General features: G+C 37.1%; 1 protein-coding gene across 1 annotated transcript; it reads left to right on the top strand.

The window, feature by feature from the left end:
• The first annotated feature begins 1986 nt into the window (after positions 1-1986).
• On the top strand, positions 1987-25603 carry LOC121432013 (kielin/chordin-like protein). Its single transcript, XM_041629825.1, has 20 exons — positions 1987-2086; positions 2957-3058; positions 3779-3880; positions 4806-4949; positions 6137-6238; positions 8529-8630; positions 9247-9339; positions 10357-10533; positions 10958-11095; positions 11646-11825; positions 12226-12402; positions 13129-13314; positions 14272-14496; positions 17064-17261; positions 18754-18960; positions 19555-19746; positions 20038-20250; positions 22574-22774; positions 23373-23501; positions 24824-25603. Exons 2-19 carry the CDS (start codon positions 3043-3045, stop codon positions 23498-23500), a joined length of 2781 nt encoding a protein of 926 aa, XP_041485759.1. The 5' UTR covers positions 1987-2086; positions 2957-3042; the 3' UTR covers position 23501; positions 24824-25603.
• The last annotated feature ends 83 nt before the right edge of the window (positions 25604-25686 follow it).

The raw sequence follows: 25686 nt of genomic DNA, 5'->3' as shown, positions 1-25686 counted from the left end.
GTGAATTTCCAAACAACTGTTACAATGTTCAGTCTTGAGATATCATTTGTATTAGATAGAATGATTATTATAGTGTAATGTTTGTTAGATATGTTTGCTCTATATAGACAGAGGTTTATTTTTCAGGGATATCTAAAGCTTTTATCGGCCTATGATTATACCCACTTTCAAACTTCATTTGGCATGGGTTCATGTACATGTATATACTGTAGAAATCGGTGTACTTTCGGGCAGTCGGTCGGTTGATCAGTCCGTTGCAAATCTTGCGCATCTTTCTCTCAACTACTTTCAATTTTCAACCAATTCTCTTGAAATTTTGACCACACAATGGTCTTGGGGTAGAGATGTGCAAGACACATTTTTTGTACGTGTTGAAAATTGTGTTGCCATGGTAACGACATAAAATGCCAAAAATTAGGTGCAAATTTTGCGCATCAAACTACTTTCTCAATTTTTAACCAATTCTTTAAAAATTCTCTTGAAATTTGGACCACATTGTTCATGGGGTAAACCGGGGTGGGGGGGGGGTGCACAGTCAAGCACTGTACACAGCATGACCAAAGTATTTCCAATCACCCCCTAGACAAGTTTTTCTCGTTATGCAAAATTACCCCCCGAACAAGTTTGTCATGGTCTTCAGTTACACATTTTGGCCCCTAAACAAGTTGTTGCCAGAATATGACCCCTAAGCAAGTGTTGTCTACTTGCAAACAATAAGCTTAAATCCTGGGAAAAAGCTTGGGAAAAAACATACCCTAACCACATTTTGCTAGTCCAAAAAAAGGTATGGAAAAACATACCCTATATACGTTTGACTCGTGATTGACCATTGACCAGTCTTTCAAAACCACCCCTTTTTTGAAAATCTGTGTTTTGATAACAAGTACATGTATGGTCTATGTCCAAAACTGAAAAAACACCCCTTAAACACGTTTTTTGGGGGGTCACGCATGTGTACAGCAATATATTTTACTGGCGCTCTATGGAGGTTAAAGATGTGCAGGACACATATTTTTTACGTGTTGAAAATTGCGTTGCCATGGTACCGTAACAACAAATTATATGTCTAAAATTGGGTACAAGAATTATCCAAAGTTCAAGTTCAGAAGCTTTCAAAGATTCTTAAATTCAGAAGGAGATGATGATTTACACATTAGATTGGCAAGAACTATTAAAGACAAGAATCAAATAAGTAGTCCTGAAAGGGAACTAAGTCACTAGAACTAGTTCAAGTTTCAAGCCAGAAACTGCTCCTCATTGCGAAAGCAAACTTAAAAACTGGTAAGATAAAAGTTTCTGCTTAGGAGTGGTACACTAACACTGTCATTGCATCTACTCTGTTGACACTCTATTTGCAATGCCATTATAGTTGATGCACAATTTTCAAGCATATTAATAAAAAGCTATTCTAATGCAGCAGGGGGGAGGGGATATTGATCTCCTCCAGTGATAATTCTAGTTTGCAAATAGGGTGTAAGGGAATCTTGTCATTACTGATATTGGAAAATAGTTTTGGATGAAAGCAGTTTCCAACCATTTTACCTTGTATTGTGCAAGTGTGATGAGTGGTTACAAAATAATTTCTAAGAAAAAAAACAACAAATAATTTTAAACAAATTCCATGAATGTTCTTAACCTTTTCTGTTCTGCATCAATAATTAAAAGTAGAATGTTCAAAAGGTTCTCCATGTACATGTGTTGAATGTAAATTTTAAACATTATAACATTAGTTACATCGTGGAGTGTAAGGATTAGGAAGAAATTGTCATGTTTTTATCACTTCACAATGTGTAATTCCTTTAAGAAAATAATTTAGGCAAGAACTTAATGTTTTGCAGGTCACCCCCAAATCTTTGACTTTAGATTTTGATTGATTCTCACAATGTGTTTATAGCTTGATGATTTTAATTAACAAAAATTCTACAAGCAATTTTATGAAAAGAAATAATGTGGGTATATGTTTTCTGTTTTTAAAAATTGATTCCAGACCAGCGTTTGTGCCCTCCTCTCTCTTGTGCAACCAAGTGTAAATATGGATATGTCGTTGATAAATCTGGATGTAAGATTTGCACTTGTAGGGAAAATGGTAAGTTTATCCTTTCTCTTGAAATATTTTATAACCATTTTAATTCCTTTTTTATTTTCTGAGTTTTCCATCTTTGCTTTTGGTTTTAGTAAAAAGTCAATGTGACATTAATAGAAATACGAGCGTCAGTTTTCTGAAGGTGGTGGTGGTGATGGTGTCCTCAACATGTAAATCGTAACCAAGAATAAGTTTTTGAAAGTAGAAAGACCTATTTTGTGAAACTTGACCCTAAGGATAATCAGGTATCCCTAATTATTTAGCATGACTTTTGGGTCAATGAACTTTGTCATCAACATATTTTGAATTTTCATCATCCAAAACCTGCAAATAGATCAATGTCACTGGATAAAGGTAAAAGGCAATAAGAGTTCAGTAAACTGAATGTACTTTAAAAAAATAACTCAAACTGATGAATTTGAAGTTTTAAGATAATCTTAAAATTGTTAGGCAGTATTGTGTTAGTATATAATAGTGCATGTTTCAAATGTAAGAAGAGTATAATTTCATGTTGCTGGAGCAAGGTCAAAGGTCATTTCAGATGAATTTACTTGGATAAGAATTCATCATAAAAACCCCCATTTAATTGAATTAAATGAAACTTCCGCAAGATGGCTGTTACTGATCATAAATGATATGAAATGAATGACAACTTATAAGTCAAGACAGAGGATTATTTGAAGTCAACAAACTAAGGTAGTTTTTTATTAGATTTATCTTTTTCTCTTTTGAAACCTTATTCATCTCAATTCTTTTTAATGTCAGCACTGTTGCTCTATTGAATTTGCATAATGCAGGCAAGACTGCCAGAGGCATTCCAATTTCATTTGTTTCTCTGAGTTTAATTGTCTCCCTTGTTTCTTATTATTACAGTGTATTGCCAGCAGATCACACCATTCAACTGCCCTTTGACATGCAATGATGGATATGCCACTGATGTTCATGGATGTGATATCTGCATGTGCAAAATACAAAGTAAGACTTAAGAAAAGACTGAAAATTATTTATCATAAAATGATTGCTATTAAGTACATGTAAGTGTAAAATTCATATGCTTTTATTTTTATTGTTTCTTTCAAACACGTAATGTCTATGGTGAGTTGAACTAATGAAAGCTAAAAATGTACAATATAATGAATTTATAGCTACTGTGTTGTCTAGATTTTCATCATGAATGATTAATTTCTTTAATAAATAAAGGGCCACACCTAATGTTTGTATAAATGGGTACCAAGGTAGCATTGGTGTATATGAGGTGTATCTGTGAGTATCATTTACGCCCCAAACATGATATAAATATATTTTTTAAGAGCATTCAAGATTCCAGGCAGCAACATATTTTTGTGATTATTTTATTCCCAATAATCTTATCCTTACCAGGGGCCCTAGCTGTTTCATCAATTTATATTATCATTTGCAAGTTTTGCTCTCAAAGGATTTTCTCACTGCCAACAATCACCTTGTTAAGTACTATAAATATCATTTTGATACAGAATTTTTAAAATTGATCATTGCTTAAGAAGTTCAATAGTCTTGTGAGTGATATTAGTTCCCGTATATTGGACATTTCTTATGTTTCTTCTGCAGAAGACTGTACAAAACTCCTTGTAACACAGTTCATTTACTTTTATTTTAAGAAATGATGAGTAGCTTTACATGTAATCATTGACAAAATAACTTTTTTCTTTTAAACAGGATCAGCATGCAATGACACCTGCCTCTCTCCCATGATGCACTGTGCCTTTAGCCTAGCAACAGATCACCTTGGCTGTGAGATATGCTCTTGTAAAATGCCAGGTATGAATTTGTACCCATTGCCTCTTGTATCATATTGCAAACCCAATAATGTTGTGTTAAAATAAAGAGCTAAATCAGCTCACCTTTAGATTACATAATAACCTCATGGTAATAGGTTTAGTTGTAGATTCCAAAGAATAATGTAAAATGAGATTAAACTTTGTCTATCCATGGTTTTTCCCAATTCTAATGTGTGAAAGTCAAAATTCCTGAATGCTCATTTGTCCCTCTTTCCCAATTTAATTATGAAATTTTTGTGGGCTGGTCAAATGATTCACAATAACTAAGGTTTACAGCGATTTACAGTGACACAATAAAAGAGTGACAGGAAGAACCTTACAAGAAACTGGAATTCTTGAGGGCAGCTTCTTTCTCAGTTCCCCTTATTCATCCATTCATCTATTCATTTCCAGTTTTATTTAAAACAGGGCCTCTCTCATCAAATAAACAGCTACCGGTGAGGCCACTGAAATTGCTGGTTTTTTTTCAATATCCATTTCAATATTCAATATTAGTTCCATTCTTTTTAAAGTACATATATGGGATTAATGAGGTTATTGTATCATGTTGTATTTTCTTTACAACTTCAATGCTGTGTACTTATATACAATGAGTGTGCTAATCAATATTTACAATTATTGAAGAAAGACATGGTTTTGTGTACTATAGCCCTGTTAAGCATGTATGCTATTGTTGTTAATTTGATTGGCAGTATATTTTATGTTACGTGGCCCAAAGTTATTAGGCCTATATTTAAGGTAGACTTGCGGGTATTGCAAGGATCTCATTTATATAGAGAGAGTCTGTTGGTTACCTATTTGCTCAGGTATACAAATCATGCTTAAATCATACAAATCATACTTATACATTGATATATTATGACGTTTCTTTCCTTTCTAATTTGTCTTTGTGATGAATTCAACAGTTGCCAGTGGGTTAATCCTTGCACCTGACACCAAGCCCAGGGATTGTGTGGCTCTCTCTACCCAGTCATGTGACTTAACATGTGATCATGGCTACAGAACAGACCAACATGGATGTGAGATATGTCATTGTATGAATCAATCAGGTATACGCTTTGAATGAGGATAAAACAAATAAATCTATTCACATAGACTTACATGTACTTTTATAAAATGGAGAACAGTTTCACATCCGATTTTGGATGCTTCTTCAGCCCGTCTGAGTGGGCGGGAAACTGTCGTCATCACTTGGCGCCAAGGCGCAAGAGTCAAGCTTTCATTCTTAATAGATATGATTTTTCAAGTAGTTGATACACGGAAAGGTTGAAAAGGGGGCGAGATAGAAAGAGGAAAAAGAAGAAGTAGAATGAAAAGTATATTAAAGACAAATATGAGAATTGTAGATGTATAATACTCCTATCGCTCAATTGACTAAATGCATAACCAAGGTTTGGATGCTTCTTCTTTCTAGGAGATTCCAGGAAATATGGTCTGGCAACAATTGCTTTGCTATGAATTCCACTAATTTCAACCCTGGATTAAACATTATACCCTACTCTAAACCTAATATAAAACCCTACTGCATCCCTAAACCTAAAACTCTACATTCTAAGACAAAATCCATCCTGGGGTAATTGTTGCAGGTTGTTGTGTGTGCAAATATCTTTGTTAAGGAATAATTTGGATGTATGAAGTTCTAAAAGCAGATTGTTAATAAATCATTAACATTAATTCCATTTTTGAACATTATATTGGTGATTTTTAACTTTTTTTAATATATGTATTTCTGAAAATTTAAATTCGTATGAAGGAAAATATCATGTTACAAAACAATTGACCATGGCAAGTATTTGTTAGAGTGTGTTGATGTGAAATGATGGAAGTTCTATCAATTCCAATATATTAAAATGAGTATTGGCATTTGACATTTGTACCAGCAAACACATTTCCATTGTATAGTTTTCTCAAACAAATGGTTGTTATTTGGAGTTGTAAGACAATGATAAAGGCTACTGAACTTTTTTAATTCTGCCAACCTATTTATTTATGCTTTTACTTTGGAATATTGGTATGGTAAATTAATCAGCTGAAAGCAAATTCTATTTCTCCACTTCTTTTGAAGATGAATCGCTTATAATTTTCCTTTGTAAAAAGTTATTTTGAATCTATGGCAAAATTGTTGTCAAGGAACTTGTTTAATATGATCCCACGTATGATGATCTTTAGCCTATACATGTAGATGTGGTGATGAAACGAGCTCACATTTTTTTCATTGTTTCTCATATTTCTTAAGATGAGTGTCCATCTATGGTCAGTTGCAGGCTCCAATCTAGATGTCCTTATGGACTGGCATCAGATCAACATGGCTGTCCAAAATGCGCATGTAAACATCCAGGTGAATCATTATTGTTCATCATTCATGGATCTTCAAATTATTCTCAAAGCCTTTTTACCTATGCCTTAATTTTCTATGAACCTTGAACACTCTACCGAGTGGATTTGGCACATAGATTAATGATTTCATCATTAACGTTCACCATTCATCATGTTTTCAAGGATCTCAAAACAAATTTATTTACCTTTTAGTATTTTCTTTATGTGCCTTGATTTTATTGTTTACTTCTGCAATTACATAATTCGTATAGAATACATTTTCCATAACATAACAAACATAGTATATTGATAATTTTTTTGGCATGAATAACTAAATGTACTAAAATTATCATTACAAACAAAATTGATCTCATACCAAATTAGTTAACATTTACAATTTGCAGGAGAAGGATTGTCATCATAAGCAGATTGCTTGAAAAAAATGACAACCCCAGGTTAAAACTCATTGATTAATGTAATACATTAATACAGCAGAATCGATACACAGTACATTTTATGAAAAACAGCAGTAATCTAATTTGAGCATTGAAGATGGAGATGATAAGGATGAAGATGACGGTGAAATGGTGAAGATGAAGGTGATGGAGAGGATGATGATGGTGATGATGCTTTAATGACACAACGACACAGAAATTTTACTTCAAATATTCTGATATCAACATGGATTTAACGTTTGCTTTAAATGAGTAAAGGGACGTGGATCTTTTTATAGATTCTGGCAGAGAGTTCCACAAATCAGGACCATGGTGTCTTATGGATCTCTGCGCAATAAGCAATTTGGGGTTGATTAAATGGAAATTAGAAGAGTTCCGCGTAGGGTATGAATAGATAGATGTGTTCATAGTATAAAAATTGTGAAATGAAGGTGGGAGCATGTTATTTACGTATTTGAACATAAGCAGTAAGCTTTGAAATGAATTTATGTCAAAAATAGTTAGAGTCTTTAGTTTATGGAATAATGGATTTGTGTGTGATAAATATTGCGAATTAGTACAAATTCGAATTGCTTTTTTCTGTAATAAATATATTGTATTAATTTTAGTTTTTGCACACGTTGCCCAAACTATATTGCAGTACGATATATACGGCAATATCAATGAATTGTAGAGTAAAACGAGTGTAGTATGAGGAATTATGTTTTTCATTTTGTAAAGTACACCTACGTTTCTGGAGATGTTAGTAGTTATACAACGTATATGTTCATTCCAATTTAAATTTTCATCTATTGTGACACCTAAAAACTTTGTTTCTTTTTTCCTTTTGAGTGGAATATTATCTATGCTTATGTCGTATGGAAACTCAGTAATATGTGAACTTGTATGCTTAAAATACATAAAGTTTGTTTTGTCTATATTAAGTGATAGCCTATTACATTTAAACCATAAAGATAGTTTAGGTAATTCACGATTAAATGTATCTACTAAAGTTTCTAAGCTAGTGTGTGAACAAAAAATGTTTGTGTCATCGGCAAATAATACAAATGATAATAAAGGCGTTACAGTAGTCAAATCATTAATATATATAAGGAAAAGTAGGGGGCCTTGAGCACATATATTCATGATTTAATCCTTAATTTTTCTCATTAACACTTATTGTTCATCATGTTTTCACAGATCTTCCCAAAACCTATTTTTCATTTCTTTTCTAGTTGCCTTGTTGGGTTTGGTGCTTTAAGTCACATTATTGATATTATTACCTTCAATCTTGATTAGTACATTCTTTTGTATTATTGTGCATTCTTCTGTATTATTGTACATTCTTCTGTATTATATCTATAGAAGCGGGTGTTCATCGGGCTTGTGGTTTAACATACCACAGAATCATGAAAACTAGGCTATGTAAATACATGCCCAATGAGTATAAAATAAATTATGATTTCATAATTTGGGATAAAGTTTAGTTTCTCCTTGTTGTTTTGATGCCAGTGTAAATTGTGTCATGGAATTAACCTGTTCTTAACAATTATATAAAAAATGGAAATAATTTTTTTACACATTAAGTGATTGATGCCTGTGCACAGTGGTATTATAATGTTAATTGTTGATGTAATGGTATTGAATGAATTCCTTGATCATTTCCTTCTGTCTTCTGAAAAGGATGAATTAACAGTCTAGTGAGGTAACAAACTTATCAAAACTATATTTCTTAATGTTTATTTTCAATCTACCAAAAGAGTTGTGTCGGGTACTTCATCCTCTGCATTTCCTAAAAATCTGTCCTGGCAATTTGATGAATTGACCAATGGCTTGCAACTCATAGTTTGCAATGATTATCTTTTTGTCTTCAAACAGGTGTATGTGACCCACTTCCATCTTACTGTGATCTTGAGTGTGAAAGGGGCTATTCAACGGATAAGTTTGGGTGTGAACAGTGCCTGTGCAAGAAAGCTGAAGGTAAATCAGGCAATTTTTCTTCCTTCTTTGTCCAATCATATATTCTTTGGTCATGTTTTCATGTCGATATTGGGGTTTGGTTTGCTTTAAAAATAAAAACGATATTAAAGCTGAGGTGGTTAGTTTCAGCAAAGAATGAATTCAATTAGAGGTAACAACCTCATCATGAATTTGTATATGGATCTGGTTCATTTACATGAACCTCACTGCGAAATCATGAAATATAGGCTTGAAGGAGTCAGTTGACTGATTTCTTTTTCAGAAAAATAGATCAAAATTTTGTCATATTGGATGTACAATGTAAAGGTGTAAACATGATATAATTGATAGTGTACAGCCCCAAATTATAAATTAAACTGAAAATGTAATAATTCCTTTTTCGTTTTACTTGTTCATTTTAAACATCAAATTCTTAGTGTATTTTTCAAAGCTGATATGGCATCCAATCTTATCAATCAGCCAATTAATCAATCGATCGATCGGTTGGTGGGTCAGTCAATCAATCAATCGATCAATTAGTCAGTCAAGCCATCAATCAATTGATTCAATCTGGCCATCCGTCCATCAGTCAGTGTATAAACTCACTTTTTGTTGTGCATTCTGTTCTTTTTCAAAGACTGCCCTGATCTTCAATCTTGCCAATTGACCTGTCCTTTTGGACTAGCCACTTGCCCTTGCCGGTGCGAGATCTGCAAGTGCAAGCTTCCAAGTAAGTCAATTTTTGTCTCGCCCACCAGAGGTGAAGGCGAGACTAAGGGATCCGAATGTTGTCTGTCGTCCATCTGTTGTCCGTCCGTCGTCCGTTCGTCACAAATCTGATAACTCCACAACCATAAGTCACTTTTCAACCAACTTGGATGGTAGATGGACTTGGGGGACCTGCATGTTATGCTGCAGTCGGGCTCGCATGGAAAGGTCAAAGGTCATTTTCAGGTCAACGTTAAAGTTTACATGAAAGACTCTCTTATGACAACTAACTCCGCAACCATAAGTCATTTTTAACAAAATTTGGATAGTAGATGTACTTAGGCGACCTGTATGTTTTGCTGCAGAAAGAGGTTGCATGTTAAGGTCAAAGGTCATTTTCAGGTCAACATTTAAGTTTACATGTAAGGCTCTTATGACAAGTGTTATTCCATCCCAGTCATTTCGCAATGAAGTTTTAATAAAAATCTGTTGCGTACCCTCGCAAATCACAATATTTCTGGTTATTTTCATAAGTGGGCGAGACACAAAATTGCTTTTGCCTTGTTTATTGAGTTCAATCCCATCCAATCCATGCAGTTTAGAGTGTCTATAGAGGAACACCATTTTTCTAAGGTGTAATGTGATCTCTGTTCACTCTTCAAATTGGCAACAATCACATTCTTTTTTTTTATTCATTAATATGCACCTGCAACAAAAGTTTAGATTAACCAAAAAATTTAGATTTTGTTTATTTTTCAAAACAGTGATGTCATTGTTGTCATTATGTTGCCAATATATAGAGCCTAGAGATTTGCTTCACTTGAGCAGCATTTATGCAGGAGCACCTCAATAATCTGCTGCACTGAACCCAGATGAATTAATTGAAGATCTTGCAGATTCATTTACTTGATTACATTGTAGGTTGGAAAGAGATGTCAGAACTATAATACTAGGGAAATCATATCCAAGTCCTTTGGAAGAGCATATATGTGTTATATATATCATAATGTGATATTGATGAAATTTATTTGGCTCACAGATTCTTACACGCTTCATGTTCTCTCTGACCTGACTGCTGTCCCTATCTGGAATGAATCTAAAGAGACTGACATCTCTAATAGTGTTGTATGTCCTGAGCTGAACTGTCTTGAAGCTTGCCACTTTGGTTATGCAGTAGATCCCATCAGTGGATGTCAGTCCTGCCACTGCAAAACCAGTGAGTTTAACATCAATGCTATCAAGTTTCAGCACTTGGGTCAATAATAGATCAAGGTTATTTAGTATTTCAGGTAAAAAATGTAGATAAAACTCAGTTATCAATAAAAAAAAAATGCATTGTGTGGTATATTTCAATGAGCTCTCAAAGAAAGAAAGTGATTCTTGATCTGTAAGATGCATCTATCTTAATTGCTTAATATCAATCTGTTTAGTTATGAGCTAGTATATATTTAAGAAAATAGTATATGATATTCCAATGTCACAAAGTCAATACTGCTGCTCTTTGTACGAATATGAGCAAGTAGAATTATCATTTATTAGTACCTTTTTTGCCAATTTTTTGTATGCCTATTTCTGACACAATTCTGTGTCTCCATTGATTTATGTCTCCTATCCTCTTTTTTTCATCTCTCTTTATGTAGGGTTGCGATGTCCATCCCTCCTTGAACCGATGGTTGCCATGGAAACACAATGCGAGTCCAATGCTGATTGCAGGAACCCTCATCAGCTATGTTGTTTTACCGGTACTCGTTTCATGTGCATGGATGCACTGGATGACAGTAAGTAGGATGGACGTTACATTGATTATCTGCTTCAAGTTTAATACATCTAACTTTGATTCGGTCTGAATTAGCCAAAATTTACGATAAAGCATCAAGTTTCTGGTTAGATATTTCTCCTACTATAGAGAGGGTTAATGGTTGCTGTAAATTCAAGGACACTTGCATTTCTTATTCTAGTTGGTAAAAATCCTTAATTTTGAGACCACAGTCCTGAAATAGTAGAAATATACTCACATGAATCACCTTTCAAAGGTTAAATATTTCCTCAAGTCAAAGCATTTTTACCAGATTTATTATTTGTAGAAGTCAAATTTCTTCTGAGTCAAACAGCTTTGTTTGGTCCCAATATATTTGACTTAGGAAATGTTACATGTATATGTAATTGCATACGATGGATTTTTGAGATTTCACCTTACATTCTATTATGTCATATATGAATTACAATAAAAAAAAAATCAGTTTGAAATATTTTGGTCTTTTGCATTACTTTCAGTTTCATGATTCCACATTACCTGTATCATCAGTCAGTTCTTTTTTCACACTGCAGGTTGTACAGATGACTATGGCAGGGTCCACAGCCATGGAGAGGTGTGGCACGAGGACTGTGACACACAGTGTAGCTGTTTCCATGGTAACATTAGACATATCCATTTCCAGATCCCATCCATTCCTGAGGGTTGCCAGTATGAAGTAACGCCTGGTCATTGTTACTACAGCTACACATGTGGTGAGTTAATTTCAGCTGTTTCTATTTTTTATTTTCTGGAAATATCTTTGTCAGGCATCAATGTCAGCAGTTTGAGAGGCCTGTGTATCTCTATGAGGATTTTGCATTATCTTCTGAAGGCAGCTTAGATAATTAAAAAATAGCAATTTCTGAACAGTTAATTTATTATATTGTATTAAACCCAAGGACTATATTTTTCATGCAGTAGAGAAAAGTCTGTTATGTTCAAATATAGCACAAAACCCATTTAAAAAATGATTATTATATTTTATGTTACAATTGATTTTGAATATTCAATGTGTCTTCATTTTCAGGTGATGTGATAGAATGTTAAAGTACTACTAAATGAATTTACAATATCATAATATTATAAAACACCCTCAATCATTTTATTTGGCAGTGAATGGCACATGCCAGGACACAGAAAACTCCTGGTCTATTGATGAATGCACTCAGTGTTCTTGTCGCTTAGAGGATGTTACCCCTGTCTGTACCCGCCTTCCTTGCCCAAAGGTTCCCAAAGGATGTCATGTAGCTGCAGTAGAGGATTCATGCTGCCCTGATATTGTTTGTCCAGGTATTGCCCATAAACATTTTACTACAGAATTCTAATTGCCATTAGCTTCGTGCCATTCCAGAAGCCAATTGGTTAAGCAGTTTGAGATCTGTCATTTTTTTTTCATTTCATGTTACAGAGTCAAAGATAATGATGTAATTAGTAATAAAATCTATCTGCTGTAAAGTAAGCCTTCTCAAATTCATAAGAATTCTTAATTCTAATTTCAGATATTAAAAGAATTTACATTGGAAATATGTACTATTTACAAGCGTACACTCATCAAAATATCAGTTGATTCAATTTCCAATTGAATATATTTGACTGCACATAGCAGAGGAAATAGTTTGGTTACCTTCAAATTAAACAATACCCTTTTGAATTCCTGAAGGGCTACTATGGATATGGATTACGATAGATACAAAATGCTGTTTAGCACCAGAAGAATAAAAACCATGGCTCTTATTCAGGACATAACCCCCCCCCTCGATTCACCAATGGGCAATTCCATATAATGATCAACCTTTTTTTTACATCTGACCTCCATCTTTTCAATTCTCGCTTTACTTTATGAACTGACCAAGTCATGGTCATTTGACAGACTGTCAAAGGAATAAGAAACCAGAGACAGGAGACTTCATGAAGGTCCCTCATATAGGGGGTTCGGATGTACATATTTTATGAAATTGCCCGAATGTCTTTCATATTGTATGAATTCCTCAAAAAATATTGATTCTCTTTGTTCAGGCTGCAGAGATGCTGGAGGTCACCTGAAGGTTGAAGGTCAGATGTGGAATGACAACCTTTGTACTTCTTGTGTCTGTGAGGAAGGTCAAAGGTCTTGTCGCAGGATGACCTGTGAGATCCCTCGTCCTGAATGCCAACAAATATATTTGCCCAATCAATGTTGTCCTAAAACCATTTGCCCCGGAGGTGAGAAAGTTAGATTGGTGTTTTTCTTCATTATTTGATACTGCCAGAGTCTCACCAATGAAACTGATTCCTTGGGCCAGATTCATAAAAGCATACATCTATTGTAACTCTGTTATTACACTCCTACCATGGAAAGCTTAATTGTGATTGGCTGCTGACTCCTATTACCGTAATTGCCATAATGGCAAAGTTACAATAGTTGTAAATCAGATCGCTCAGAACTGTTACATTATTCAAGAATTATATACCATTGTTCAGTTTGGAGTCTGTTTTGTTGGTGTAACCTCGTTTATTACTTGAATTGGATGGGCCCAAATTCAGGTTTTCAAGAATTTAAATATTAAGTAATATGACATTTACATGTATGGCCCAGCCTCATGTATGTAATGCAGGTTATCACTTTGTATTCAATGTTGAAGGTCATGAATACAAACATAAAAAATAACAAAATTTATGATAAAAGAATTATGAGTTTATTGTTCATATTCTAACCAACAATTAATATAACATATTTTTGATTAAAGCATGTAATAGTAAATATATATGACAATTGTAACTTCAAAACCAAAATTGCTTCTTAACAAGCATTGTGCTTTCATCGCAGTCAAGTAAAAACCTACCACATTCACCACAGCCACAACCACCACAACCAAAACCACAAAGGGAAATATATGAAGTGACTTGAAACACCATCTTAATTTCTTTCCATACAGTAACTTGTCTTATTCTAATCTCTCTAGGAAATTTAGTTAATGATAATTTTTTGTTATATCATAGAAATCTTAAAATTGTCTGCATTACATGTAATTCAACATTTTTTTTCTTTTTGGGTGTTTATCTTCCATGTGCACCATATTAAAAACAACATTAATTAAAGTTCAGTATTTTTTTAAGAGGAAAAATTCCATGAGATTTGAGATTTTGTGAATGTTCATTAAGTAATTATTTTCATTCTAGATTTCAAGAGACCTTGTGAAGCAATACGCTCCCTGAGGAATCCCTTGCAGCTCCTGGATGATAGCCCCACTCGCCAACCTGGTCCCTACATCCCTTCCTGTGTTCCTGAGAGCGGTTACTTCAACGCTACCCAGTGCTACCCTGCTGAAGGTCTCTGCTGGTGTGCAGATCACCTTGGTACAGAGGTTCCCGGAACTAGGACAAGAAATGGCATTCCAAATTGCAGTAAGTGGAATCGTTAGTGGTATTGTGGGAGAAAGAAGGAAAGATAGATGTGAAGAGGCATTCAGTGATGAAGATGAAAGAGAAAGATGCATGTGAACAAAAGTAGATTCATTTGAAGAGGTTATCATCAGGACAGCACTACAAACCCTCACCTTCACATTTTTCCTCACCCACACACTTACGTTCACATTCTCCCTCACTCTCACATTCTCCCACCACCATCCCTCACATTTTCCCTCACCCCCAAACCCACTCTCACCTTCCACACCCTCACACCCATGTTCACATTCATCATACCCTTACACTCACCTTCACAATTTCCCTCACCCTCAAACCCACTCCCACCTTCCACACTCACAATTATGTTCACATTCTCATCACCCTCAAACCCAATCCCACCTTCCACACTCACATTTATGTTCACATTCCCCTCACCTTTACACCCACGTTCGCACTCTTCCTAACCTTTACACTCACTTTCACAATTTCCCTCACCCTCAAACCCACTCCCACCTTCCACACTCACACCCACGTTCCCATTCTCCTCACACTCACATTCATTCTTACCCTAACACTCACCTTCACAATTTCACTCACCTTCAAACCCACTCCCACCTTCCACACTCACCCACGTTACTATTCTCCCTCACCATTACACTCACCTTCACAATTTTCCTCACCCTCAAACCCACTCCCACCTTCCACACTCACCCACGTTCATATTCTCCCTCACCATTACACTCACCTTCACAATTTTCCTCACCCTCAAACCCATTCCCACCTTCCACACTCACCCTCTCACCCACGTTCACATTCTCCCTCACCCTTACACTCACCTTCACAATTTTCCTCACCCTCAAACCCACTCCCACCTTCCACACTCACACCCACGTTCCCATTCTCCTCACACTCACATTCATTCTAACCCTAACACTCACCTTCAAACCCACTCCCACCTTCCACACTCACCCATGTTCATATTCTCCCTCACCATTACACTCACCTTCACAATTTTCCTCACCCTCAAACCCACTCCCACCTTCCACACTCACCCTCTCACCCACGTTCACATTCTCCCTCACCCTTACACTCACCTTCACAATTTCACTCACCTTCAAACCCACTCCCACCTTCCACACTCACCCACGTTCATATTCTCCCTCACCATTACACTCACCTTCACAATTTTCCTCACCCTCAAACCCATTCCCACCTTCCACACTCACCCTCTCACCCACGTTCACATTCTCCCTCACCATTACACTCACCTTCACAATTTTCCTCACCCTCAAACCCACTCCCACCTTCCACACTCACCCTTTCACCCATGCTCACATTCTCCCTCACCCTTACACTCACCTTCACAATTTCCTTCACCCTCAAACCCAATCCCACCTTCCACACTCACCCTCTCACCCACGTTCACATTCTCCCTCACCATTACACTCACCTTCACAATTTTCCTCACCCTCAAACCCACTCCCACCTTCCACACTCACCCTTTCACCCACGTTCACATTCTCCCTCACCATTACACTCACCTTCACAATTTCCTTCACCCTCAAACCCACTCCCACCTTCCACACTCACCCTCTCACCCACGTTCATATTCTCCCTCACCATTACACTCACCTTCACAATTTCCCTCACCCTCAAACCCACTCCCACCTTCCACACTCACCCTTTCACCCATGTTCACATTCTCCCTCACCCTTACACTCACCTTCACAATTTTCCTCACCCTAAAACCCACTCTCATCTTCCACCCTCACTCTTACATTCACTTTCTCCCCCACCCTTGGTTCATAGGCCCCCCTTTCCACCCTCCCCCATGCTCTCACATTCTCCCTCACCCACATACCCACCCCCACCTTTCAACCTCACATATGCTATATCCTTCACCCTCACACTTACCATGCATTCTCCCTCACTCATACCGTCACATTCTCCCCCACCCCCATCTTTCAAACTCCCCCTCACACTCATATTCTCCCTCTCCCTTACTCTCAACTTCATCCCCTGTACCCTCCCTCACCCATGCTCTCACACTCTCCCTCACCCATATACCCACCCTCACATGTTATATTCTCCTTCACCCTCACTCATACCGTCACATTCCACCCTCATCTTTCACACTCATATTCTCCCTTTCCCTTACTCTCAACTTCATCCCCTGTACCCTCCCTCACCCATGCTCTCACATTCTCCCTCACCCACATACCCACCCCCACCCTTCACTCTCATCCTCACATATGCTATATCCTTCACCCTCACCATGCATTCCCCCTCACTCATACCGTCAAATTCTCCCCCACCCTCATCTTTCACACTCTCCCTCACCCATATACCCACCCTCACATGTTATATTCTCCTTCACCCTCACTCGCCATGCATTCTCCCTCACTCATACCGTCACATTCTCCCCCACCCTCATCTTTCACACTCCCCCTCACACTCATGCTCACATTCTCCCTCTCCCTTACTGCCAATATTCTTCTAATCATGATTTATTCTTTTCACTATCATCTTCCCATTAATACCATGTATTCTTACTACTCTTCCCCCAGGGGATTACGGATGTGTAGACCTGCAGGGCAACTATCATCGTGAGAACGACACCTGGAACCGTGATCAATGCACCACATGCCAGTGCATCCAGGGCATACTGGTCTGCAGGGGTCCCCGGTGTAGGAGCCCTCCCAGGGGATGTGATGTGTTTGAAGAAAGGGAGAACTGTGAATGTCCACGGTTCATCTGCACTGGTTGTGAGTATGATCCAAATCTTTCCCAATCTTATCCAGAAACACTTTTAATCAAGCAGCATGAATTGTGCAAGGATTTAATGAAGTCACTCTTAATTTTCAAATTTGTTGTTGATTGTATGATGATTGTCACTGAGCGATTGCCAGAGGGCATAGTTCAGTCCGTGGTTTCCAAGCTGGTAGATGAAATCGCTATACCATAATATGTCAAACTGAAAAATGAGGTCACTGTCATATGTCAAGATTAATACGTCATCTGTGGAAGTTAAATTGTCATTCAGTCTGCATCTGTTTCTTCTACTTTATATTTGGTCTCATCCCACATGGTCTACTACCCACTTGGTCTAATTGCCATATAGTCCATTTATCACTTTGTCTAGTTTTCACAGGGGCTATACTTATTTTTTCTTATATCCACTTGGTCAAAAACATCTTTGTCTTTATGGTCATTCCACAAAATAAAGAATCACAAGTAGACAAAAGTGGCACCAATTTTAGACCAACTGGGCAAAGACAAAATGAGAATCAGACACAATGGGTATTAATCCAAGTGTTGTATAGACCAAGCGACAATTAGACCACATTGTAAGACATCTATATGGGTGTTTATGGTTTTAGCCCATGTGGTATTAGACTATCTGAGCAGAGGCCCAACTACCTGTGAACCAAGTGAATACAAACATTGTTGAATGGGGGAAAATTGCCAAAGAATGTTGTTGCAGCCATGTCTTTAGTTTCACCAGATAAGTCCGGGGGGGGAGGGGGGGGCACTTACATTGATGAGTGGATACCGTGCGCGACCCAAAAAACACATAAAAAGGATGTCTTCTTCAAGATAGGGTACATAATGTGATAAGGGTGTAAAAAACACAAAAATATTGAAAAAAGGGTATCTATTTCGCTCGGAAAAATATACGTGTTCAGGGTCAAATGTGCAGGGAGGATAAAGCAAAATCAAAATGTTTTATAAAGGATGTCCTTTTTGCAGCCACAACACTATGTGTTTAGAGTCCGATTTGCGCGAGGCGTGGGAAGTTGGGGCTGAACTAAACCAAAATAATGGTGTGTAAAGGTAAAACCGACGACCGACGGACCTGTCACATAACAATAAAATATCGCTGTACTTGTTTAGGGGTTCATTTCAGGAAATACATGCCAAGAGTATTGTTTTGTTTCTAATACTTATTAAAGGGTGCATTTTCAGAATATGGAAAATACATCGCTGTACTTGTTTAGGGGCTCAATTCTGGGAATACTTGCCCATAGTATTTGTTTCCAATACTTGTTAAGGGTAGGGTTTCACACGCCAATACTTGTTAAGGGGTGCATTTTTAGTAAATGGAAAATATGTGTTTAGGGTGCTTTACAAGACCCCGTGGTCGCGCATGGTATCCTCTCGTCAATGGAAGTGGCCCCTTCCGGGCGATAAGTATGTTTTGATATTCATATGAAGCTGTTCCCTCCTGATGAAACATATCTTTGCATTATTATTTAGTCTGCTTTGATGACCGTCACAGCATCAGACGTATCGGTGAGTTGTGGCACACGCCCGACTGCACAAGAAGCTGTGAGTGTGGAACTAATGGTGTGATAACTTGTCAAGACACAGCGTGTCAAGAACCTCTGTTGATTCCTGATGGCTGCTTCCACGAGAAACGATCACCCGATGATTGCTGCCCCTCTGTAGTTGTCTGCCATGATGGTATGTAAACCTCTGTTCTTGACCATTCAATGATGGAGGAATCTAATTTTACAATACACAATGTAGCTGAATTGCAGTCATGAAATATTTTTGTGACTTAGTGCTTACAACCACATTGGGAATCACCATTTACACTAATCTTGAATCTTTGACAGTCACTGCAATAATCGGAATATTAATATTTTTTATATATTCAATGTTACGGACTTTGATATATTCATATTATATGCAGATGATACACATTAATATAAACAAGCTCAGAGGTCATCTCAGATAGTTGCATTGTACGATACAAGAAGACAAGCAGTAAAATGTATGAACCATTTTTTTTGTGTCAAATGACTGAGTCTGTCACCTGTACGAATTAGTAGGAAGGACACGCCAGTGACCAACACAGATTAAATGGTGAAAATGATCTGTCTTGACTTGCATCCTTCCTCCATGAAGGTCAGAGATCGCCAATATCATCTGAAGTAAAGGACGAGAGAAGATCATGACAAGATCATATTCTATTGAAAATAGAATATTCTTTAAAAAATTTGATGTGTGAAACAAATTTTTTACTGATTATTCAGTCATAATATCCTCCCCTAGACTTGTCAAGCTGCCCAGCAGGTACACCAGCGGCCAGTTGCTTTTCTGATCCATGCCTGGATGCTACCTGTTATACCCATCCCAATGCCATCTGCCATGCAAATTTCTGTGGTGGTTGCAACGCAATCTTCTACGATGATCAGAATACAGGGCCTATACAATGCAGAAGACAAGCGGACTCTCCGTACAGAGGTGAGGAGTAGGTGTATTATTTCAACCATCACTGATTGGTTAAATTCACACACTGTATTTTGATTACTCTATAATTACAGATTGTGAGTCAATCTATTGATAAAGTGTCTGTTTCTCTATGTAATCTGATATGTAGTTCGCTTCTGAATTGGCAACTAGAGCCATAGATAATACTTTATTTTCATTATCATTGTGATGATGATGATAATGATGATTACTATTGTTTTGCTTATTAATAATATTATCAATATGATCATTACATTATCAATTTGTCCTTTTGCATGAAAACAGTTCATCAGTATGGGACTCACAACATCAGCTGCCATGCTTTGCTGGAACAGACAACTCCGAGTGACACAGCATATTACCCTCGATGCACTGGACACGACACCTATTCAGCAAAGCAATGTGATACCCTCGGCTCATGTTGGTGTGTAAACCCAGATGGAGTGCACATAGCTGACAGTGGGATGGCAGCAGATAGTACCGAGTTATGTATCGCAGGTGGGTCATGCACCTAATCAGTGAGAAAAAGGATTTTCTACACTCTTTTACTGTCGATCTTTTTGGATAGTTTAGGAGACCAGGGGGCATTTCACAAAGAGTTGAATGATTGAAGTCACACTTAAATTCACAGTTGTGTGTGGTATTAAAGGCATCACCACATTGGTCAATTCAGGCTACTGTGAAATAATGCATGAGATTGTGTGTTACAGACCTTTTGTGCATTAGCATGTCTGAAAGTTACTCTCAACTCTTGGTAAAACACTCCCTTTTCTTTTCTAAATTTGGACTCCTGAAAAAGCATAATTCCCACAGGCTTCATACAGGAGTCAGCAGGTTTTTTTTACAGCCAAGTTGAATTACATGTAGGTTCAATCTCAGTGTAGACTCAATTTCATAGTGGGCTGGAATTGAGAACTCACATATTCTGAAATCCAATGACCATGACCAAAACAGTGGCAGTGCAGTCAAGCCCCCCCCCCCCCCCCACCGGCCCAGGCCAAGAATTTAATACCCAAGGCCAAGGCATGGAAACCAAAGGCCAAGGATGCTTTGATTCTTGTGCAGTGTACCATATTGACCATTACTCTTAACCATTCACCCAATAATAGTCAGAATTCATGCATAAATCAAGCAGAAATTAGCATAAATGAAATATACAGTGGAACTTATAATTGTTGCTGGTGACATCTCTTATTAAAATGCAGATCCAGAGTCAGACTTTTAAGGGGTGGAAATTAGTCCTCAGAATTTGACAAGCCCAAAATAGGTCATCAGTCCAAAATAAAGGATGTTTCGTCGCCTGAAAAGCTTGACAACCAAAATACATGTATGTTTTTATGGGGTGCACCATTATATTTCTAAAATTTACTGGATGTGCCCACTATTCCTGCCACCCCCTTGATATCCGCCAATATTACAACATAAATGTGCTATACCCACTCCCTCAACGTTAGGGGGGTGCTCAAAATGGGGGCCCTTCTTGATTTTTTTTCATTGTCTCACCTGCGAAGCAAAGTGAGACTATAGGCGCCGCTTTTCCGACGGCGACGGCGGCGGCGGCGGCGGCGTCAACATCAAATCTTAACCTGAGGTTAAGTTTTTGAAATGACATCATAACTTAGAAGGTATATGGACCTAGTTAATAAAACTTGGCCATAAGGTTAATCAAGTATTACTGAACATCCTATCAGAGTTTCATGTCACATGACCAAGGTCAAAGGTCATTTAGGGTCAATGAACTTAGACCATGTTGGAGGAATCAACATCGAAATCTTAACCTGAGGTTAAGTTTTTGGAATGTCATCATAACTTAGAAAATATATGGACCTAGTTCATGAAACTTGGACATAAGGTTAATCAAGTATCAATGAACATCCTGCATGAGTTTCACGTCACATGACCAAGGTCAAAGGTCATTTAGGGTCAATGAACTTTGGACGAATTGGGGATATCTGTTGAATTCCCATCATAACTTTGAAAGTTTATGGATCTGATTCATGAAACTTGGACATAATAGTAATCAAGCATCACTGAACATTTTGTGCAAGTTTCAGGTCACATGATCAAGGTCAAAGGTCATTTAGGGTCAATGAACTTTGGCCGAATTGGGGATATCTGTTGAATTCCCATCATAACTTTGAAAGTTTATGGATCTTATTCATGAAACTTGGACATAATAGTAATCAAGCATCACTGAACATTTTGTGCAAGTTTCAGGTCTCATGATTAAGGTCAAAGGTCATTTAGGGTCAATGAACTTTGGCCGAATCGGGTATCTGTTGAATTACCATCATAACTTTGAAAGTTTATTGGTCTAGTTCGTTAAACTTGGACATTAGAGTAACCAAGTATCGCTGAACATCCTGTGCTTGTTTCAGGTCACATGTCCAAGGTCAAAGGTCAATGAACTTTAGCCGAATTGGGTGTATCTGTTGAATTACCATCATAACTTTGAAAGTTTATGGATCTGATTCATGAAACTTGTACATAAGAGTAATCAAGTATCACTGAACATCCTGTTCCAGTTTCAGGTCACATGATCAAGGTCAAAGGTCATGTAAGGTCAATGAACTTTGGCCATGTTGGGGTTTTTTGTTGAATAACCATCATATCTCTGTAAGTTTATTGGTCTAGTTCATAAAAAGAGGACATAAGAGTAACCATGTATCACTGAACATCTTGTGCGAGTTAGAGTAGTATGCAAAGTCAGCACTGCTACTATATTGAACTGCGTGATGCAGGTGAGACGGCCAGAGGCATTCCTCTTGTTTCATTTTCATACAACATCCACGTTTCATTTTCTTTGATTTCACATTTGTAGCCCCCTGTCGTCAGGAGCTTGAATCCAACCGAGAAAAGTTTGAACTGGGCCAAACTGTGACCTCCAACCCTTCATGTGACCTCCAGGGCATGTACCTACCTCAGCAGTGCACCATAGACGGTACCCAGTGTTGGTGCACTGAACCGGATGGTACCATGATACCCAACACCAAGACGCAGAGTGGAGGGTCCGTCACCTGCTGTAAGTGGGCTCCTTTAACATCAAGCTTAGCGATGATCTTGGGACAGATTTTTACAATTGATTGCATTTCACTGTGTAGGGTTATTCAAGAAAATCAGTGCCTTGATCAATCATTAAGCTTTTTTATGGAGCACAGGTCAAGCATTTCAAAAATACCAGGAATACCAGCTAGGAAAATTATCTTCTCACCTATCAACAGCCAATATTATATTTATGTTAATTTCACATGTGTGTACTGATCAATAAGAAGAGATTTATGACTAAGTTTTCAAATCTATTTTATTCACCCTAATAGAGCATTTTCTGGGCCGCAATATGAAACTTTGTGTAAAGCAGACGTTTTCTATTTACTGTGTCATCTTTGTGGGCTGTAATTTGTCTGGATTTGTATTTTTAGAGAATAAAAAGTACAGGTATTACATACCGTAATTAAAACTGAGACACTCTTCCTTTGGGCATGGTAAATATCCACATCAGTGCTCTTCGTGTCGTGTATGATTAATATGTTCAGTGACTATAGCCACTGATTTTACTGGGAAGAGCATATGAGTGGGTACATATAATCATAATTGGTGTCTTTCATTTCTTTCTTACACAGTGGCAGCTTGTGGTAACAGGCAGGCACTAACCACCCAATCGTGTAACTCAGTTATTCCATGCCCTCCCAATTACACCTGTCACTTCATGACACCTTCCAACCATGGAGTCTGCTGTCGACCGTCATAAGGTAAGCTTTTTTGTTAATATGAATATATTCATTTGTAAAGTAACTTAAGATTGCAATCTATTTGTGATATGTTTTATAGCATAAAGAATCGATCCAGTTTGATTAAATTCTATCTATCAATAATGTACCAGTCTCAACCTCATTTGACTTTTTGGGGAGTGTAAGAAAAAAGGCACCATTCTCTTCAGATCTTGGACAATTAGTTCAGGGTTTCCACCTCGAAATTGCTAAATTGATGATCTACAATCCTTCACAGGTGTAACAAATAGAATGTGCTTAATATTAGAAAATGATTGTAGTTTTTTGTCTCACCTGCGAAGCAAAGTGAGACTATAGGCGCCGCTTTTCCGATGGCGGCGGCGACGGCGGCGTCAACATCAAATCTTAACCTGAGGTTAAGTTTTTGAAATGACGTCATAACTTAGAAAGTATATGGACCTAGTTAATAAAACTTGGCCATAAGGTTAATCAAGTATTACTGAACATCCTATTAGAGTTTCATGTCACATGACCAAGGTCAAAGGTCATTTAGGGTCAATGAACTTAGACCATGTTGGAGGAATCAACATCGAAATCTTAACCTGAGGTTAAGTTTTTGAAATGTCATCATAACTTAGAAAATATATGGCCCTAGTTCATGAAACTTGGACATTAGGTTAATCAAGTATCACTGAACATCCTACATGAGTTTCACGTCACATGACCAAGGTCAAAGGTCATTTAGGGTCAATGAACTTTTGCCGAATCGGGGTATCTGTTGAATTACCATCATAACTTTGAAAGTTTATTGGTCTAGTTCATTAAACTTGGACATTAGAGTAATCAAGTATCACTGAACATCCTGTGCGCATTTCAGGTCAAAGGTCAATGAACTTTGGCCGAATTGGGTGTATCTGTTGAATTACCATCATAACTTTGAAAGTTTATGGATCTGATTCATGAAACTTGTACATAAGAGTAATCAAGTATCACTGAACATCCTGTACGAGTTTCAGGTCACATGATCAAGGTCAAAGGTCATGTAAGGTCAATGAACTTTGGCCATGTTGGGGTTTTTTGTTGAATAACCATCATATCTCTGTAAGTTTATTGGTCTAGTTCATAAAAAGTGGACATAAGAGTAACCATGTATCACTGAACATCTTGTGCGAGTTAGAGTAGTATTCAAAGTCAGCACTGCTGCTATATTGAACCGCGTGATGCAGGTGAGACGGCCAGAGGCATTCCACTTGTTTTTTTACGTAGTCTGTCATAATTGGACAATTTTTATTGACTGTGTCTTCTATATACATGTATGTACTTTTTTTTCTCTCAAAATACAGGTTTATGAAAAATCCGAGTCAACAATCAACTTGATGTCTCATTTCTTTGGAGTGGGAACTTTAGCTTATTTTGTTCAGATATACATAGTTCCTGTTGCAACTTGAAAGGAAAGGACTGTTTTAGTCAGTGGAATTCTTTATATTAGCACAAATTGTATGTTTTTTTTTCTTATTTTACACGTATTATGAGTGACCTCATTTTGTAATATTCTCAGAAGTTTGGCATCTATTTGTATTAATATACATACCACATTACTGTACTATTCTTTGTACATAGCAATGTCAGCAAAATACCAAGGAATTTCAGCAGTATAATAAAGCTATTAGGAAATTTCTTGAGTAGATCATTGAGCTAAATATAAGTATGTCATGTGAATATACTTCAGGAAAATATTATAAGGTATTGTAATATTAACAAGGATAATATACGAGTGATGTTGGATTGCATTGGTTGTTGCTCTCTTAAAACTGATATCAGCTGGAAATCAAAACTGAGAAACCTGATTTGAAAATAGTGAATTGAATTGTCTTTCTTTGTTCCAACAATCTGCCCAAGTCAATTTTTTTTTTCCATCAAACTTTCATCCTGCAGATCACTTAAAATTACCGAGAAGTATATTGCATCAAATGAAATAGTATGACATGAAAATGTTCAGACACAATTATTCTGTTTCTGTTGGTCACTTTATTACTGCATTACATTAATGCAAACAGGTCATCAAGAGTTCAGCTTCTTTTCTATGCACTTTAAAACTTACAGTTATAATCAAGTAAATGTTTTAAAAATGAAAGATTAACTTTTAGGAAGTCCCATTGTATACTGCTGAGAAGATATTATCAGAAACAAGTGCTTGTTTGAGTTA

This window comes from Lytechinus variegatus, chromosome 18 (genome assembly GCF_018143015.1).
Source record: "Lytechinus variegatus isolate NC3 chromosome 18, Lvar_3.0, whole genome shotgun sequence".
Taxonomy (NCBI): Eukaryota; Metazoa; Echinodermata; class Echinoidea; order Temnopleuroida; family Toxopneustidae; genus Lytechinus; species Lytechinus variegatus.
This window is presented reverse-complemented; position numbering and strand designations above follow the sequence as displayed.